The sequence below is a fragment of the Nesoenas mayeri genome, assembly GCF_963082525.1.
Source record: "Nesoenas mayeri genome assembly, chromosome: 2".
Lineage (NCBI taxonomy): Eukaryota > Metazoa > Chordata > Aves > Columbiformes > Columbidae > Nesoenas > Nesoenas mayeri.
Genome location: NC_137543.1, coordinates 192,934 through 210,408, shown reverse-complemented (window position 1 = coordinate 210,408; position 17,475 = coordinate 192,934). Strand labels below are relative to the sequence as shown.

Below are 17,475 nucleotides of genomic sequence, written 5' to 3'. Positions count from 1 at the left end.
GCTGGAACCCGCTGCCTGTTTGCCGTGGAGGCCCCGCTGTGCTGCTGTTCTCATAGGGACACGTGGGGACAGCAACAGCTGGAACCCGCTGCCTGTTTGCCGTGCCCGCTGTGCTGCTGTTCTCATAGTGACACGTGGGGACAGCAACAGCTGGAACCCGCTGCCTGTTTGCCGTGCCCGCTGTGCTGCTGTTCTCATAGGGACACGTGGCAGTTGGGGAGCAGTGCGGCTGGAGCCATCGGATGACTTCCAGCTTCTATTGCCTGCGCTGGGACAGAGGCGAGGCAGCAGAGTGGACTGAATTCGTGTTTCATGAAATATTTCTTTTTCATGCTAGAACAGAAACTGAAATTTAATCAAAATAAACTTGAGCAGTAAAAATCAGAGCTCAGAGTCGTGGTAAACCTGACTGCCACCGAGCCACAGAGACTGCGTGTTCCGGACCTGCGGAACACAGGCTCCTGCGGCCTTTCACTGCAGATCAAACCGAGCAGTGCTGGCCTGCGCGCGGCTCGGAGTGCAGACAGTAACGGCAGCGCAGAGGGTAACGGCAGCACAGACGGTAACGGCAGCTCAAACATTAGCGGCAGCTCAGACGGTAGCGGCAGCGCAGACGGTAGCGGTAACGGCAGCTCAGACGGTAGCGGCAGCTCAGACGGTAACGGCAGCTCAGACGGTAGCGGCAGCGCAGACGGTAGCGGTAACGGCAGCTCAGACGGTAACGGCAGCTCAGCCAAAGTCTGCGGTGATCTGGTGCAGAGCACAAGCCCTCAGCAAGTGCCGCGGCTGCGCGTGGGCGGCGCCTGGAGTCGCTGTTCCGAGGCCGAGGGACGCGTCCCTGGCCAGACGCGTGTTCTCGCGCGTCCCGGGTCACCCCCACGCGGCTCTCGCCGGCACGCGGCCGCTGGAGCAGGCCAGGCGCGTCCCGCGGTGGCGGCTGCGGAGTCGGGCTGGCGCTGCGCTGCGCTGGTCCGCAGGCAGCGTGTCACCCTGCAGCGCCTGTGTTAGCGGAGGGGACGCGCTTCACCTCCAGGCGGAGGAAGTGAGTTCTGCTGTTAGGGAGCGTGAACGCTGATGAAAGCAACTAGGAAATGTTTGCAGCAGTGGACAAGGAGCTGTTGAGCAAAGTCAGGAAGGGTTGTGTCTTCAGCCTGAACTAACTGTTGCCTCTGGGACATGGACCTGTCCCGAACCTCCGCTGGGCGCGCGCCGCTCCGGCTGACGCGCTCGCTTTGCTCTAGGCCCCCCGAGGTCACGGAGAACAGCAGCTCCCAGAGGAATTCGCTGGAGGAGGGAATGAAGCCCGAGCAGAGAGCCGGCTCCATGTCTGGGTAAGTGCATCGGCGGTGCCCTGCGCGCAGGAGCTGCCGCGGTGGAGCAGATGGCTCCTGCTTTTTAGCAGACATAGCGTGCACAAGGAAGGATTTTGTGGAGAAAGGGAAACTGATCAGAACTGACTTCTCAAAAGAGCAGGTCGCCTCTGTTAGGCATCCTTCCACCTCCCAAGGTGATGGGATGTGGTACTAACCAGTTGGTTGGGGCTGTCGGTCACCACCTTTCATCTCGGAAGGGGCAGATAGGAGCTGTGGCGGAGCAGGCGCCCACCTCTCGGTGCTTCTCTCCCCCAGGCTGAGTCCGCTGTACGTCGGAGCGGGGGAGCCGGTGGCGCCCGTGCGGACGGCGAAGGCCGAGCGGCGGCACCAGGAGCGGCTGCGCATGCAGAGCCCCGAGCTGCTGAGCAGCCAGGAGAAGGAGCTTTCTCCAGCAGAACGACGTGCTCTGGAGGCGGAGAAGCGCGCGATGTGGAGGGCGGCACGGTGAGACAAGGAGCCTTCTCTGTTCTCTTGGCTAGGCAGTTCAGGAGAGGAGCACCGGCTGCATGTCTTGGGTTTTGTGGTAGTCAAACCAGGGACTGGACAAGCCTTCCTGGGCCAGGTGTTAGGGGAGGTTGTGTAGCATCCGTTTAAGCGGTGCAGAGCGCCTGCCGCTTGGCTGAGCTCATCTGCTGCTGGCAGCTCCATGGCGAGGCGCCTCTGCTTCCGACCCTGCTGCACAGGCGGTGGAGTTTTATCACAACATGACTTCAACACCTTGATGCGAGGGTGACTGCATTCCTTCCCTCAGCAGACAGCCTCCCGCCCCGTTGTAACCCATGAAGAAAGATGGTATCTATTTAGGCGGCAGGGTGACACATCCAAAATGAAAGACGGAAAGAGCATTTCTCATATCCCGTGTTGCTAGACTGGAGAACTGCTGGCGCCAAGGGAGCGGCAGATGAGGGCGTTCTGTGCACACGAGCTGGTTCGCCAGCTGTGGAAGAGTGAGAATTGGTTTGGGAGAAGGAGAACTTCCCGCTCCAGAACGCGAGACTCGAAGCCAGCCCAGGCGTTTACTGCGTCACAGGGTTCCTTTCAAAACCAGCCAGGTGCTCCTGTAACGAGTTCCAGTTTCCTTGCCATGGTGTTCCTGCAGGAGGCGTCCAGAGGACACTGGAGCAGCCGCTTTGGGGCTGGAACAGGAGCGTTCAGGGGCACGGGGCTGCGGGCGGCTCGGCCTCGCCCGCTGGCTGGGTGAGGTGCTGGAGCCATCGCCTCGAGCTCTGGTGCCACGTGGTGCTGGAGCCATCGCCTCGAGCTCTGGCGCCGCGTGGCAGTCCCAGCGCTTGTGCTGGGCTGTGGGGACAGTGGTGCTGTCCCCTTCTGCGGGGTCAGAGGAGCAAGGAATACATAGTGGAGTCCTCAGCGAGAACCGACTAGTTATGGAGGGCACAAAGCTTCCCAGTAGCACCCGAGCCTCTAACAGATCTGCTTGTGGTTTATGCAGAGCTGCACTCACGCTCCCGGCACCGGGGCTTTCGCCCATCAGGAAGAGTTCCTTCGTGTGCTCCGGCGCTCTGCCGGGCCCGAGTCTGCGCTCTGCCTCAGTGCGACGCTGTTGTCGGAATCGCGGCCTCAGTGTCACTGTCCTGCAAGGTCAGGGCGCCGAGCAGGTCACGGGGAGGCCTGTTTGTCACACGGAGCCGTGGCTTGGCTCCCGTCATCTCGTGGCATGTTCGTTGGACCTTTGCCGTCGGCCCTGCTTTGAGCAGCTCTGGGGTCAGAGGGGCTCGAGCTCCCTGGGTGTGTAATTAGCGGTGTCCCGCTAACGGGGCTCACGCCCAGGCTGCGTGGGCCGGGGGTCCGGGGCTGCTCCCCATCCTGCGGATCCCGTCTGCTCGATCTGCCGCGTGTGCTGCTGTGTTGGGCATCTCATGCCTGTTCTGCTTGATGCTGTTCCCATGGGTTCCATATCACAGCTTTTCAGGTGGTGTCATCTGCAGATGGAAGTTCTCAGTGTTCACATTAAGCCAAGAACGACTCTGTTACAAAACAACAGAATTTGTGAACACCGCCTGCCAGAACAGCAGCTCTGCCCTCGTGTTGTGGGGCTGGAAGCCGCGCGGCTGCTGTGGAGCCGAATGGTGTTTGAAACGGTGTCTCGGAGAGGCCGCGTGGGGCCGGGGCGACCGGGGCGGGGCTGGTCCGCGAGGCCGCTGTGCTGCCGGTGCACGGGGCGGCCGCGACAGCGTCCGTGTGTCCCGGGAAGGCTCTGAGCACCGAACGCGTTCCAACCTGCCCAGTGCGATGCTGTGTGAGCAGCGCGGTGTCGCCAGTCGACATCCGCACAGGGTTCCTGCTCCATCTTTGCACCTAAAAAAACAACCTCCGCTGTTGTACTCGATCCAGCAAAACAGAAGTTGTCTGTCGGGCTTGTCCTGAAAACCGGCATCGCTGTGCTTGGAGAGGTGGCAGAGACTGATCTGTCATCCCTTCACAATAGCTCCGCAGGGTTTCTCGCCCTCGCACCTGCACTTCCCGTCCATTTCCTCACAGGATGGGGCAGATTTCACGAGGTGACGTCAGCTCCCGTTCCTCCGGAGCACGAACATATCTAAGGAACGCTGTAACAAAGGCTGTTTCAGGTGGGTGTAGAGAGGAGGAACATGGCGTTGCCTGTGCAAACCTTTGGAAGCAAAGCCGTTGCGAGGACACGGCTCGCGGTGCACGATTCACTGCGAGTCCGCTCTGCCGTGAACTTGGTGCTGGTGCCAGCAGATGAAATCAGAGACGTGTGGGGAGGTTGCAGGATGTTTTGTAGGTGATGGCATTATTTGCTCCTCGAACATCGCTGTGCATCTGACTACGCCTTTGGGTTGGCGAGGATCTCGTTGAAATGCTCAGGGCACAGCAGATGTGCCATGTTGCACTGCGGACGGGTCAATGAGTGTCGAGGTTTGTCCGCTGCGGGCAGCAGAGAGGTGACTGCGTCCCAAACCTCCCGTCTCTTCTCTCACAAGCATGTTTTGTTCATGGAAAATGAACTAGTGAAGAGAGAGGTTTTCAGAGGGAAGAATACATGACAAGGAGAAGCTACTGCAGCTGTCTGGCTTTTCGTTTACCAGATCCAGTGCTATTAAGTTCTGCAGACCAGGTCCTTAGCTCCGTTTTGCTTCCAATACCAAGTTAGAGCTTTTTATTCAGTTCTTAGAGGAGCGTTGGCTGGTTCCTCGGCTCAGTTCGGGCCTTGCTTACGGCATCGGCAGGAGTCAGTTGGTCACGACGTGTCCCTCTGTACGGCGAGGACGGGCTGTCCCTGCTGCCGCAGCTCTCCCAGCTGGTCTGGTCCTGTTGGACCCGTGTCCGCTGGCGCTGGAGCAGCTCGGTGACCCGGGGCAGCCAGGGCTGGGCTCCGGTGTCCGGAGGGAACACGTGCCCCGCGCGTGGTGCCGCAGCCTCACTAACCTGTGTTTTCTTTAAGTGCATGCCGCTGATTTTATTACTTTCTTTCTAATTTTCTATCTTCTGCTTCTTTCCAGTTCTCTGGTCTGTGTGCTGTCACTCGTGACCCCATCAGTTTGCACCTTCTTGGGCTTTCCCTTTCCTCCCTGTGTCATCAGTGCTGTGCCAGGACATGCGATGTGTCCCCTCCCCGCACACCCCCCGCCCTGTGGGACAGACGCCCGAGGACCCCGCTAGAGCAGTGTTGTGGGCACAGGGCGGACCCCCCTAGAGCAGTGTTGTGGGCACAGGGCGGACCCCGCTAGAGCAGTGTTGTGGGCACAGGGCGGACCCCCCTAGAGCAGTGTTGTGGGCACAGGGCGGACCCCCCTAGAGCAGTGTTGTGGGCACAGGGCCGCTGGGTTCCTGCCCGGAGGGCTCACGCTCCCGGGCCGGCGGCCAGCAAGGGCGAGGTGCAGCGTGCCCGTTTTCCTACACGCACACGCTGTTTCACGGGTGCACGCGCCTCTTCAGTTGCACGTGTTCCAGGGCCGGTGGCAAACGCCTTTGGGAACGTGCTTGTCCATTTTGCTCCCCCTTTTTGGTGGGCAGACAAAGGTGCGTGCCAGCAGGGGCTCAGATACACGCCTGCAAGTGTGCCCAGGAGACTGTGCAGTGTCCGCACCGCCCGCACACTCACTCACGCCCTGTGCGCCCCCAGTCCGTGTCACACACATGCAGACACACTCTGTAAGTACCTCCTGGGCCGTTCCCCGCTGTTCTGTGGGTGTTCCAGTGCCCTCCAGCTGTTCTATGGGTGTTCAGGGCTCTCCAGCTGTTCACCAGGTGTTCCAGGGCTCTCCAGCTGTTCACTGGGTGCTCAGGGCTCTCCAGCTGTTCTATGGGTGTTCCAGTGCCCTCCAGCTGTTCTATGGGTGTTCCAGGGCTCTCCAGCTGTTCACTGGGTGCTCAGGGCTCTCCAGCTGTTCTCTGGGTGTTCCAGGGCCCTCCAGCTGTTCACTGGGTGTTCAGTGCCCTCCAGCTGTTCACTGGGTGCTCAGGGCTCTCCAGCTGTTCTGTGGGTGTTCAGGGCTCCCCGGTGAGGCAGCGGAGGCTCTGCAGGCTGGTGCCTCCGCGCACGTCAGCCCAGGTTGTCCTCTGGAGGCTCCTGCCTCTGCGGCAGCTGGAGTTGGGCAGGATCATATAGAGGAGCCTGTTTGATCCAGGCAGCCCCTACATCAGACCCATATTTGTCCTTGCCAGGGTATGTTCCTGTATCTGTTTCTTTCTTCCCCTGCGCTTGTCCGCTGCGATGTTCATCACCATCATTTCCTCTTCCTCCTCTTCCTTCTCCTCTTCCTCCTCCTCCTCCTCAGATCCTCAGCTCTTGAAGACAGTATTAAACAGTACGAGCAGGATCTGGCCCGGAAGCTGTACCAGTCCCGGCAGCGGGCACCTGCTCGCGGGGCCAGGCCGGCTCAGACGAGCAGCCCCGAGCAGAGTCGCGCCTCCAGAGCCCCCGGGTCAGGAAGCCAATCCAGGTGTGCACGGCCCCCGCAGCTGCATGCTCGGCGCTCGTCCCCCGTCCTGACGCGGTGCTCCCGGCCGGCCGGGGTAGGGAGGAAACGGCCGCGTTGCTGTTTCGCTTCCCTGGGGTCCCCCCGCCTGCCGCTCTGTCCCAGTGAGAACGGGGGGATGCGGGGCCGTTTGACCGGGAGAGGGGGCTCAGCCCGCCTTTCCGTGCTGCTCCGTGCCCGCGTGGTGGCTGGAGAGGGTTGAGAAGCAACGCACTGAGAGCGCAGAGGAGAGTAAAGCGCAGAACTGATCCTCCTGTTCCAGCCCCTGCAGTTCCTTTCCAGTTCGGGTTGCTCTCCCGTCGTGTGCGGCACCCCTGGAAAGTCCTGCAGCGTCTCAGTGCGTTGATCTTGGCTCCAGGCTCTATCTCTTCAGCACATACGGCGGCACACGTTTCAGGGTGACAGCAGACCAAGCGGCTCTGGTTCTGCGTGGGAAGCCCGCGTGCCGCAGGGAAGCGGCCTGAGCTCTGCCTTTGCGCTCAGCCTCGGGCTGCGCTCTGCGCGCAGACGGCGTTATCGCTGGGACAGAAGGCAAGGGCTGATGGGTTTTCTCCCTCGTTTCTGAGGCAGGATGAAATCACTCGAACAGGATGCTCTCAAAGCCCAAATGGTGATCGCCAAGTCCAAGGAGGGGAAAAAGCGCAGCACGCTGGAGCAGCTGGCAGAGTCGCCCTCGCCGGTTCCCACGCCGTCGCCAACGCCGCTGGAAGGTACCGCGCGGCCGTCTGCCGTGGGGACACGGCTGCTCCTTCCTCCTTCAGCCGGGGCGGGACGGTCCCCTGGGCCCTTTGACATCAGTGATGAGATTTGACAAGTGTAGGGTCCTGCACCTGGGCAGGAACAGCCCCAGGTTCCAGTATAGGCTGGGGAATGAGCTGTTAGAGAGCAGCGTAGGGGAAAGGGACCTGGGGGTCCTGGGGACAGCAGGGTGACCATGAGCCAGCACTGGCCCTTGTGGCCAGGAAGCCAATGGTACCTGGGGTGGATTAGAAGGGGGTGGTCAGTAGGTCAGAGAGGTTCTCCTGCCCCTCTGCTCTGCCCTGGGGAGACCACACCTGGAATCTTGTGTCCAGTTCTGTCCCCTCAGTTCCAGCAGGACAGGGAACTGCTGCAGAGAGTCCAGCGCAGCCACCAAGATGCTGCAGGGAGTGGAGCATCTCCCGTGTGAGGAAAGGCTGAGGGAGCTGGGGCTCTGGAGCTGGACAAGAGGACACTGAGGGGGGACCTTATTAATGTTTATAAATATATAAAGGGTGAGTGCCACGAGGACGGAGCCAGGCTCTTCTCGGTGGCAAACAATGACAGGACAAGGGGTAATGGGGTCAAGCTGGAACACAAGAGGTTCCACTTACATTTGAGAAGAAACTTCTCAGGGTGTCAGAGCCTGGCCCAGGCTGCCCAGGGGGTTGTGGAGTCTCCTGTGCAGACATTCCAACCCGCCTGGACACCTTCCTGTGTCACCTCATCTGGGTGTTCCTGCTCCATGGGGGGATTGCACTGGATGAGCTTTGAGGGCCCTTCCAATCCCAAACATACTGTGATACTGTGATACTGTGATACTGTGACAGGACCAATCTGGAAATGTGACACATCATCTGGGGGTGGCTCTAGGGAACCAGAGCAGAAATAAAACCAGCATCATGACTAGAAAGGAGGAGAGAGGCGTTTGTTTTCGGAAGGCAGTGTCGTTCTGAGCTCCTGTGACACTGAAATTCTGCTAAAGGGAAGGGGCAGCTGTGGGGAGGTGTCGCGGTTAATACAGCCCTTCACTAAATAGTGCTTTTCTGTCATCTTTTGCAGATTGCAGTCCCAGAAACGTCACCTCCCCGGGCAGGCTGGTATGACACCCCTCTTGCGTTTCTCTCTGCTGTGATCCCGGGGTTCCTCGGTTGCTCAGCGCGGGTGCGGGCGGCGCGTTGGCCGCGGGAGCCCTGCTGCAGTACTGAGGCCGCGTCCGCCTGCGTGACCTGCAGCATTGTGAGGAGGAGCTCTGTCGTACCCATTGCTAGAGGCACCCCCCTTTTTACAGCTACGATGTAGCTTCTCTTTCTGTGTTTTATTATTTCATCCGTTTCTTGGTTCGTTGACTCCATCTCTGTGTTCAGAAAGCTTTTCAGTGCAGAGACTTTGGCCCCTTTTCTCCTCAGCAGCATAAAGCTGAGAACGTGAGCTGAAATCAGCGTTTTCCTGTTCCTCAGCACTGTATAAATACAGCAGGACACAGGACACTGTGCAGAGAGCTGTCAGGAGCAGTGGGACAGATGAGGGGACCTGGTCTCGCCCAGGGTCACACAGTACGGCCCATTCTCGACTGAAATCCTGACTGTCGCAGAACCATCGGGCACCTTGCCACTAATGCTCCCATGAAAGCAGGTTTCCTGCCTGGCTTGGTGTGCGTGTGCAGAGAAAGCATCGCGTGCCGCAGTACAACGCCACTTGGAACCCCTCCTGGCACCAGAGCGGCTCAGAGGTCCTGTCCGGAGCCGCCTGGTCTCCAGGGGCCGTGTCCGGGCTCCGGCACCGGAGAGGGCGCGCTGCGTGCGCTCCGTCTCTGCACCGGCGCCTCCGCTCGCCGCCGCTTTTCCGTCCGCTTCTCTCCCCTTACTCTCTCTTCTCTGTTTCTTCTCTTTTGCTGTCCCTTCTAGTCCATGTCTGAAAAGAAGTTTGACTACCGGGAATTTGCTGCTATTCCTTCCTCCAAACCTGTTTACGAGATGCAGGTATCCGGTGCATGCCGGGCGCCGTGCTGCCGCGGCCGGGCTCGCTCGCGGGCCGCGCGTCCCAGGGCTGCGCGGGGCCGTGACACAGTTGGTCCACATGGGTTTAGAGTTCATTACAAAACCTGTGCAAACAGAAAGCAGCTACATCTTCACCTTAATTGATCCTGAAACACTTCTAAGTGAAAATGAGAACTAAAAGGGAAGAAAAGACTATAGAAATGATTGCCAGCAAATTGCAAATTGGAGCAAACATTAAGTTCAAACCGGACTGTGCCCGGTGTCCTGCCCACGCAGCCGCTGTGCTGACGTTCTCACGTTGTACGGGCTGCAGATGAACTGTGCAGGAATGGCGCGGTGAGAGAACAGCAGGTTTCGAGGGCGAGCACCATGGTTCTCCGTCCTAAAAGAGCCTCACGTCATTGGAGCTGCTTTGCCACAGAACCGCAGAGCGGCTGGGGTTGACGGGGACCTGCGGGGTGGCCGTGTCCGCCCCCGCGCCCGCTCGGGGCTGAGCTGCCTTCCTGCTGTCCTCTGGGCCACTCGTTCACCAACTGCACTTGCGAGAGCGGATCTGAGCAGATGGTGTGTGTCTGTGGTTTTTTAGGTTGGTTGTTTTACACAGACAAGGGGGCCGGTAGCTGCCGGTGCGTGGTCTGTGTGCAGAGCCAGAAAGCGCTGACCGAAGATCCCCGCTCCAAGGGGGTGTCCCCAAAGCCACAGCTGCAGGTGGCGGATTCTCGGGCATTACTTGGTGCGCGTTGCTGGCTGACTCCTTTTGCTAACGGTGTCACCCAGCCCGCGGTGCTCACGCACGTTTCCCTCCGCGAGTCGCTCCCTCTTGGGCTGTGCCCCGTCTGGGTTCTGCACCCAGCGAGACCGAGGACCAGCCGCTCGCGCTCCGGACCACTGAGTGTCCCCGGGTTGTGCCGCGGCCGCGGCGCCCCGCGGGCTGTTCCGCTGCCGAGAAGGCGCCTCCGGAGGAGGCTGCGTGTCCGGACCCTGCGGCGCTTGCTCCGCGGCCGGGCAGCGGCCCGGGGCCGGCGTTTCCCTGGGCACGGCGTGCCGCCCGCGTTGGGTGGCGCAGAGCGGCGCGCCGCGGCGCCGCAGCCCGTGCTCCGCTCCGCACCACAGCGTCTCCTCTACCAGACCTTCATTCCTAAAGCTCTGAACAGGCTGACACCCCCTCCCTCTCTCTCCTGCCTCCTGCAGTTTTGCTGTTGGCACAAAACAGGCAGTTTATCTGGGAATTAGGGCTTCTTGCTCTCACAGCCTTGAACCTGCCCTGGTGCTTTCCATAGACATCTGCAGAGCTGCCATTCTTTATCCTGCAGCTGAAGGAAAGTCACAGCGAGCCCTCGCTTGTGCTCTTGAGCTGAGCAAGACAACCCCTTACAGGCAGACGCTGCTCAGTAGTGGCCAGAACCTTGGGCCGAGTTGGGCATTGTTAAACCTGCTGAGTGCTGAGCTCTCCCGAGACCCTGCCCGCATGTTTGTGCAGCGCGGGAGGCGTTCAGCTCGGTGTGTTGTGTACGAAACCAGAAAGAACAGCAGAAGTAACAAATGCCACCACTTTCGAAGTGAACAGAATACCTCACACCTCAACAGAATGCTTTGACCTTTCTATCCTTGAAGCACTTTGTACAGCGAGATTAAACTCTCTATTTCAGCTAAACAAGTCGGGCATGGGACACTTGGATGTGTCTGCAGAGTAGTGCTGATTTTCAGGCCACCTCAAGTTCATGACTGTGAACAACGTTGTTTTCTCCTGGTGCTGCCCCGGTCTGATGAGCTGCAGACGGCGCTGGTTGTTGGAACCGTGTTCATTTGGTGAAGGCTGAAAATCAGCAGGAGCTGGTGGAGGCTCCTGGTTGTCCCTTTCCACATCTCCGGCTGTCCCTGCTGCCTGCTGGGGTGTGGCTGCTCGAGTCACCAGCCTGGAGGGCGTTGGGAGGCGTGTGGTGGCCCTGGGGGACGCGGGTTAGCGGTGGGCTTGGCCGTGTTGGGTCACCATTCTGTGGTTTTATGCTTCCTGTCCTGTGTCCTCTACACAACCTGAACACAAGGAGGTTGGCTGGATGTGAGAAGCTGGGTCTGGGAACAGAGCACCTGCAGAATTAGGGTCCGGGACTGTCCAGCAAATGTAGCTCGTCTGCTCTCCTCCGTGTTTCTGCTCGTTTTCTATAGGCTTTACGCTTTCTGCCTTCCCTGTCCCTTCCGATCTCTCCACGCACAGTGCAAGGGGAGCTCCGCTGGGCTGCGCGCGGTTCGGGCACCGGGCTGTGCGCGGTTCAGGCACCGGGCTGTGCGCGGTTCGGGCACCGGGCTGCGCGCAGTTCGGGCACCGGGCTGCGTGAGCTGGCAGGCGTTAGCGCCATGTCCCGGCACCGCCGAGGGCCGCGCCCCAGCTGCCGCGGGACCAGCACCCCAAGCGCAGGACACAGGACACCCCATGGTGCGCTGGACACGGGCGGGCGGTTGGTCGGCACGCGTGGATGCTCATGTCTCCTGTTCTCTTCCAGTCCCCTGATGCAGCTGACGACCTCAGATACGTCGATGACAGAAACAGCTCAGGTAAGCTCGTGGCCAGAGGACTTGTCTTTGTCCTCCTTGCTTCCCAGCACGGTTCTCGAGGGTTCCCCTTTGCCTCCTTGTGGAATCAGCCCCGAGGACTTCAGCTTCTTGCTGCTTGAAGCCGTGTCCTGTTTTGTCTGTTCTAGAATGAAACGTCCAAACTCGCCACGTTCAGTTTTGGGTAGGATGTTTGCATGGCGCTGTAGTGGTGGCTCATTTGCTGGGAATGGTGTGTGACAAGCATGCCTGGTTTTCCTCCAGTGTTGTGCTCTGGAGCAGAGCGGTGGTAGGACGTGGGTGGACGTTGTGGCCTCTGCCACCCGCTGCAAGGGGGTAACGTCCGTTGTGCAGGGTCCGCCTTGTGCCGCGTTTGCAGGAGCAGATTGCAGCTGCAGATGATAACTCAGCCTGGGTTAAGACTCAAGAGTGCTGGGGTGCTTGAGCACCCAGGTGACCGTCCAGGTCTGCACTTGTGCATCCGCATCACCTCAGTAACAGTGTTAAAGCCCTGGGCGCTGTGCCTCCCCGGCTGCCCTGGCTCTGGGGTGCCTGTCCCCAGCTGGCAGCTCAGACCGGCCCCTACATTCGGGGTGCGGAGCCCAGCGGGGGTGCGGAGCCAGCTCCCAAAGGTCAGAGGAGCGTCCGTGCCCAAAGCAACGCTGCGTGTTCTGCTCCTGCCCCACCGGTCACTGGCAGCCGCCGGCACCGCAGGCACCGATCTGACACGTCCCGTCAGGCCTTTCGCCTCCGTCTGTATGGGGTGCAGCTTTGAAGGGGTCCGATTGCTGCATTAATGACGCTTGTTCTCTGTACCCCCCTACACACCTCGGGGTTTTAATCACGATCATCGTTGATTGTGGAGTCACGGCTTTGTGACCGTGTGCAGAACTCCTGAGCAGTCCTGCGCTCTGCGGCTGTAACGTGGGCTCGTCACTGCCGCGCTGCTCGTTCTGCCTCGGGCTCACAGCTCAGACACTCCTGCGAGCGCAAGATGGTCTCTCCACCTTCCTTTATTGTTCATTCACCTCATCCAGCCTTTTTAGCCACGTCTCCATTCCAGGGCGGTGCAGCCCCCGCTTTGTTCCCCAGCCGTCCCTGTCACAGGCTCTTTCCCACCAGGTTCTCAGCGCAGCGGAGTCTCTGGACTCGTAGGGGCTGCAGCGCCCGTGCTCTCTCGCGGTGTGTTCGGTTTCTCTCACACGGGGCGTGCAGGGGAGGCTCCTGCTGCTTCCGAACCCACCAGCATCCTGTCTGCCCGCGAGGGAGCGCTGAGGAGCAGGGAAACCGAGCCTGCACAGGTGCACGTGTTCGGATTTCTGAGGTCGCCTGTTGGGTGGGTTGTCTGAGCCGATGTTGTCTAGATCATCAGCGGAACCATCCTCTGTAAAGCTGTCTCAGCTGGCTTTTCTAATCTTTCGTGGCAGCGCTGAGTTCCATTACGAGGTCTTTTCTTTCATTCTGTTTCTTGATAATTGCCTGGGGTCCGGTGGGCTGCCGTGAGCAGCTGTCGGCTTCACTCGGGACCGTTCCCACGGCCGGTGTCACATCTGCCGCCAGTTTCCTCCCTCCAGGCCGAAGACTCCTCGGTCCTCCTTGCGGGGGTCGTTCCCGCACCCCTCCGTGCCTCTTTATTTGCCCTGTGCGGGTGCAGAGGCGGCGAAGGGGCGCTGTGTGCAGCATCGCCAGCGTAGGCACACGGTGCGTTCGCCAGCAGCAGAACCCGTTCCGTGTGCTTTCCCGTCTCTTCTGGTGTCTCAGTAGTGAAGTGGTGTTGCCGAGACGTGCCGCTGTTTCCAGAGAGCTCCTGCAGCTCTAACCGCGTTCGCCCAGCGCGAGCCATGCCGTCCCGTCCCGGGGCAGCTCCTTTTCGTTAAGAGCTTTGGCTGAGGGACTATCAGGAGTTGTTTGAAAGCTCAGGGTGCTGTGTGAGATCACTGAGCTTGCATGTTGGATGGCTCCTTGGGCACAGCCAGCCCAAGAGCTGAAAGGCATGGCTTCCCTCTGATTTCCTCTCCCTCCCTGTCTGGGGTTTTATCTGCATGTGCCTGTACCTTTCCTTTGTACCCGCTTGCCTTGTTTAGAAGTCAATCCTCCGCTCTCAGTCCCCGTATCCCCTCACCGCCTGCATTTGTTTCTGGGGCCTTTTCAGCCAAGAGGCTGCTGGTTCGGGAGGGTCCTGAGCTGCAGCAGCTCCGCACTCGGGAGCTGTAACGGGAGCTGTAACCGGAGCTGTAACTGAGGTTCTCTACTACATTCACAGACCTCAGAGAGGCTTCCCAGGAGCCAGTTTGCACTTGAGGGGAAAAAATCTGTGGGTTTGTGGAAGCTTTTCCTTTTTACACAAGTGTCTCGTGGTAGTTGCTGAGGCCGAGTTGTGCGAAGCGCAGGTGCCCCCGGTGCGTGTCAGGGCGCGTCAGGACGGAGAGGAGCCCCGGGAACAGCTCCGAGCGCAGAGCTCCCAGCGCAGCTCCCTGCGCCTGCCCTGCGCGCGCCCTCGGCGCGGGCCGGGGAACAGCCACAGCACCCGGTGCGGGCCGGGGAACAGCCGCAGCGCCCGGTGCGGACCGGGGAACAGCCGCAGCGCCCGGTGCGGGCCGGGGAACAGCCACAGCGCCCGGAGAGTGCTGGGGAACAGCCGCAGCGCCCGGTGCGGACCGGGGAACAGCCGCAGCGCCCGGCGCGGGCCGGGGAACAGCCGCAGCGCCCGGTGCATGCCGGCACCGCGCGGCTGGGGCGCTCGCCTCCCGCCAGCCCGCCGGGCACATGCCGGCCCTGCTGCGGCCGTGAGGCGCTCGGGGCGCGGGCGCACACCCGAGTCCTCCTGGTGTCCCCCTGGTGTCCTCCGTCATGCCTTCCGTTGGCACGTCCAGTGGTGTTCGGTAATCGCGGGTGTTGGGCGCAGGTGTCATCGCGAATGTGACTTTCTTCCCAGAACCCACGGGAGTCGGTACCTGAGCTGCCGTCACCTGAAAGTTCTGGGCACGGGGTTACTTTAAATCACTGAGACATCAGTGCTGCCCCAAATTCCACACCTGGGTATACCCTTAGGTCTGTACCTGTGTACTTAACCTTGCACGTCTCTTAAAACCTTCATTTCTTTTGTCTGCCCAGTGTCCCAGGAGCAGGACGGGCAGCCGGAGGAAGAGGAGATGTTAGTAACGCGGGATTCGTCGACACCCACTGCCTCGGCGCTGGAGGAGATGGCCCTGTACAGCAGCAAGCGCAAGCTGCGGCACGGCCGGCGCAGCCTGGAGGCGGCCGTGCCCACGTAGGGGCGGCGGCCCCGGGCGACGAGCGGCCCGGCGCGGCCCGCGCAGCGCGGCTGCCCGCGGCACCCAGGGCCCTGCCCAGCCAGCTCCGTCCGGGCCGCGAGCCGCCCTCGTTCCTCCCCGGCAGCGCGGGGCGAGTCCTGGGCAGAACGGGACAGCCCCGGCTGCATTGGCGGCAGACGAGAGGAGGTGTGGGTAGGACGGTGGGCAGCTTGTTAGCCTGTAAATAGTGTGTGCGGGGACAGGCAGGACAGGGGAACACACGAGTGTGAGAGTGCGTCGCGCTCCAGCTGTTATCTCCTCACCTTGGATTTCTGTAGTGGTTTATGTGGGAGCTTCTACTCCGGTGTGGATTACAGGGAAGGTCAGCCTGCCTTTGCTCCTATTTAATTTCTACTCTTTTGCCAAAAAGCGTCTTTTCCAGCTCCCTCACTGTGTCCCCTCACTTTCCTTTGGGAGTGTGTGGAAATGGGCAGCTTGGAGGCAAAAAGAAACAAAACCGGAGTTCCAGTGAAGTGCCTCTGACACCAACACCCGTGTGCTCGAGCGCGGCGGGCAGCAGGAGCCGGGCCAGCGCGGTGCCGCCTGCCCTGCGGCGCGGCTGGCTGTCCTGCTCCAGAGCTGCTCCGTCTGTCCTGCTCAGGAGCTGCTCCATCTGTCCTGCTCCAGAGCTGCTCCGGCTGTCCTGCTCCAGAGCTGCTCCGTCTGTCCCACTCGGGAGCTGCTCCGTCTGTCCTGCTCGGGAGCTGCTCGGCGGGCGGGCGGTGCTGTTCGGGACACAGGTCCTGCCTGGGTGCGAGTCCTGCCTGTGGGGGGAGGGGTCTGTGTGCGGCCAGCACCGCGAGCGGGGTCGGGGAGCAGCCGCAGCGCAGCCGCGCGACCGCCGTAGAGAGCAGAGTAGTTGGGGATTAGGATACGGTGCAGAGGTGGGAGGTGTAAACGGCAGTAAGGTAGCGGGTTAGGATTTAGGAAGTGGCGTTGGGGGTCAGGGTAGGAGTAACGGGGTCTCCCAGGAGGACGCTGGTGGGTGAAGTGACGGGTGACACGGGGCGCCCAGCGCGGGGCTCTCGGGACACGGTGAAGGGCGGCGGGTCTGGCCGGTGTCTTGCAATAACTCCACAATTCTCTGTGCCAGCCTGGCTTCGGGCCCCCTCCGTGCAGAACACGGAGCACACGCGCTTGCCCGGGCAGGAGGAAAAGAAATGGAAATGAGAAGAGAGCAGGGGTGCGATTCCTGGTTTCCGTGGGTGGAACAGGGGCTGTGAACAGAGCTCTGCAGGTGTGGAGGAGACGGGTGCTGCCGATAGCTCTGAAATCGGGCTCTGCTGCTCCACCGCCCAGCACAGAGTGAAACATCCCCTTTTTATTTATCTTTTTAATGCCTCTGACAGGGAGGACGCACCTGAGCTGGTGGCGCCTGAGCTGGTGGTGCCTGAGCTGGCGATGCCTGAGCTGGCGGTGCCTGAGCCGGCAGAGCCTGAGCTGGCAGCACCTGAGCTGGTGGTGCCTGAGCTGGCAGTGCCTGAGCTGGCGGTGCCTGAGCCGGCAGAGCCTGAGCTGGCAGCACCTGAGCTGGTGGTGCCTGAGCTGGCAGAGCCTGAGCTGGCAGTGCCTGAGCTGGTGGTGCCTGAGCAGGCAATGCCTGAGCTGGCACTGCTTGAGCTGGCAGCTCCTGAGCTGGCAATGCCTGAGCTGGTGGTGCCTGAGCTGGCAACGCCTGAGCCAGCAGCTCCTGAGCCAGCGGCTCCTGAGCTGGCAGCACCTGAGCTGGCACTGCCTGAGCCGGCGGCTCCTGAGCCAGCGGCTCCTGAGCTGGCAGCGCCTGAGCTGGCACTGCCTGAGCAGGCAGCTCCTGAGCCGGCAGCACCTGAGCAGGCAGCTCCCGAGCTGGCGGCGCCTGAGCCGGCAGCGCCCGGCTGCCCCCCGCACTGCTCTCTGACCCCGCAGCAGCCCCCGGTGACGTGGGAGCGACAGGCGCTTCTGCTTGTTCGTGTGCTGGGTGACAGATCCGGAGGCAGGCTCCTGTAGCTGAGAATCTCCCTTCGCGCCAAACCCAGTGGAGCGTTCGAACTGACCGCGTGTGTTTAGTTTGTTTAATTTTTAGAGCTTTGAAGGGGGAACTGATAATCGATCTCAAACCGCAGCCACGGCTGCTTCCATCATCAGCAATTTGAGCTTTTCCTTTTTAAATCTAATTTTAGCGTTTGCTTTTTAACAACAGCGATTTGGAAACAATCCTGGATTGGTTTTGGTGACTAACTCGTGATTCTTGGTTCTCTTCGCGGTACCTGGTGCCAGGCTCTGGGTTCTCTCCCGTTCTCTCCTGAGAGACTCTGAGGGAAAATTAGCGCATCAAGACTGTAACTAGTGAAATTTGTACAACCAAAGAAATCTATTTTGTGGTTCAAGGATAATAAAGTTTACTTTACATTTTAGAGCCTTTAGTTAATGTGGTTTGCCCGATGTGAAGTCCGCGTTTCTATACCAACACTTTGGTTCCGATTATTAGTCACCTGTAACGCAGCGAACATAGTGGAGATTCTTCTGCTTTTGTGTGTGTAAATCAACAATAACCTGAACC

The 17,475-nt window shown here is 60.4% G+C and overlaps 1 protein-coding gene across 1 annotated transcript in view; it reads left to right on the top strand.

Moving 5' to 3' along the window:
- The window catches only part of SCRIB (scribble planar cell polarity protein), a 122,162-nt gene extending 105,727 nt beyond the window's left edge, over positions 1–16,435 (top strand). Inside the window, exons 40-47 of the mRNA XM_080339454.1 lie at positions 1,242–1,331; positions 1,629–1,817; positions 6,134–6,298; positions 6,905–7,044; positions 8,135–8,172; positions 8,980–9,054; positions 11,574–11,625; positions 14,737–16,435. Coding sequence (XP_080195580.1) covers positions 1,242–1,331; positions 1,629–1,817; positions 6,134–6,298; positions 6,905–7,044; positions 8,135–8,172; positions 8,980–9,054; positions 11,574–11,625; positions 14,737–14,897 — 910 coding nt within the window. The 3' untranslated portion in view covers positions 14,898–16,435. The remainder of the gene's footprint in view (positions 1–1,241; positions 1,332–1,628; positions 1,818–6,133; positions 6,299–6,904; positions 7,045–8,134; positions 8,173–8,979; positions 9,055–11,573; positions 11,626–14,736) is intronic.
- Positions 16,436–17,475: the final 1,040 nt, after the last annotated feature.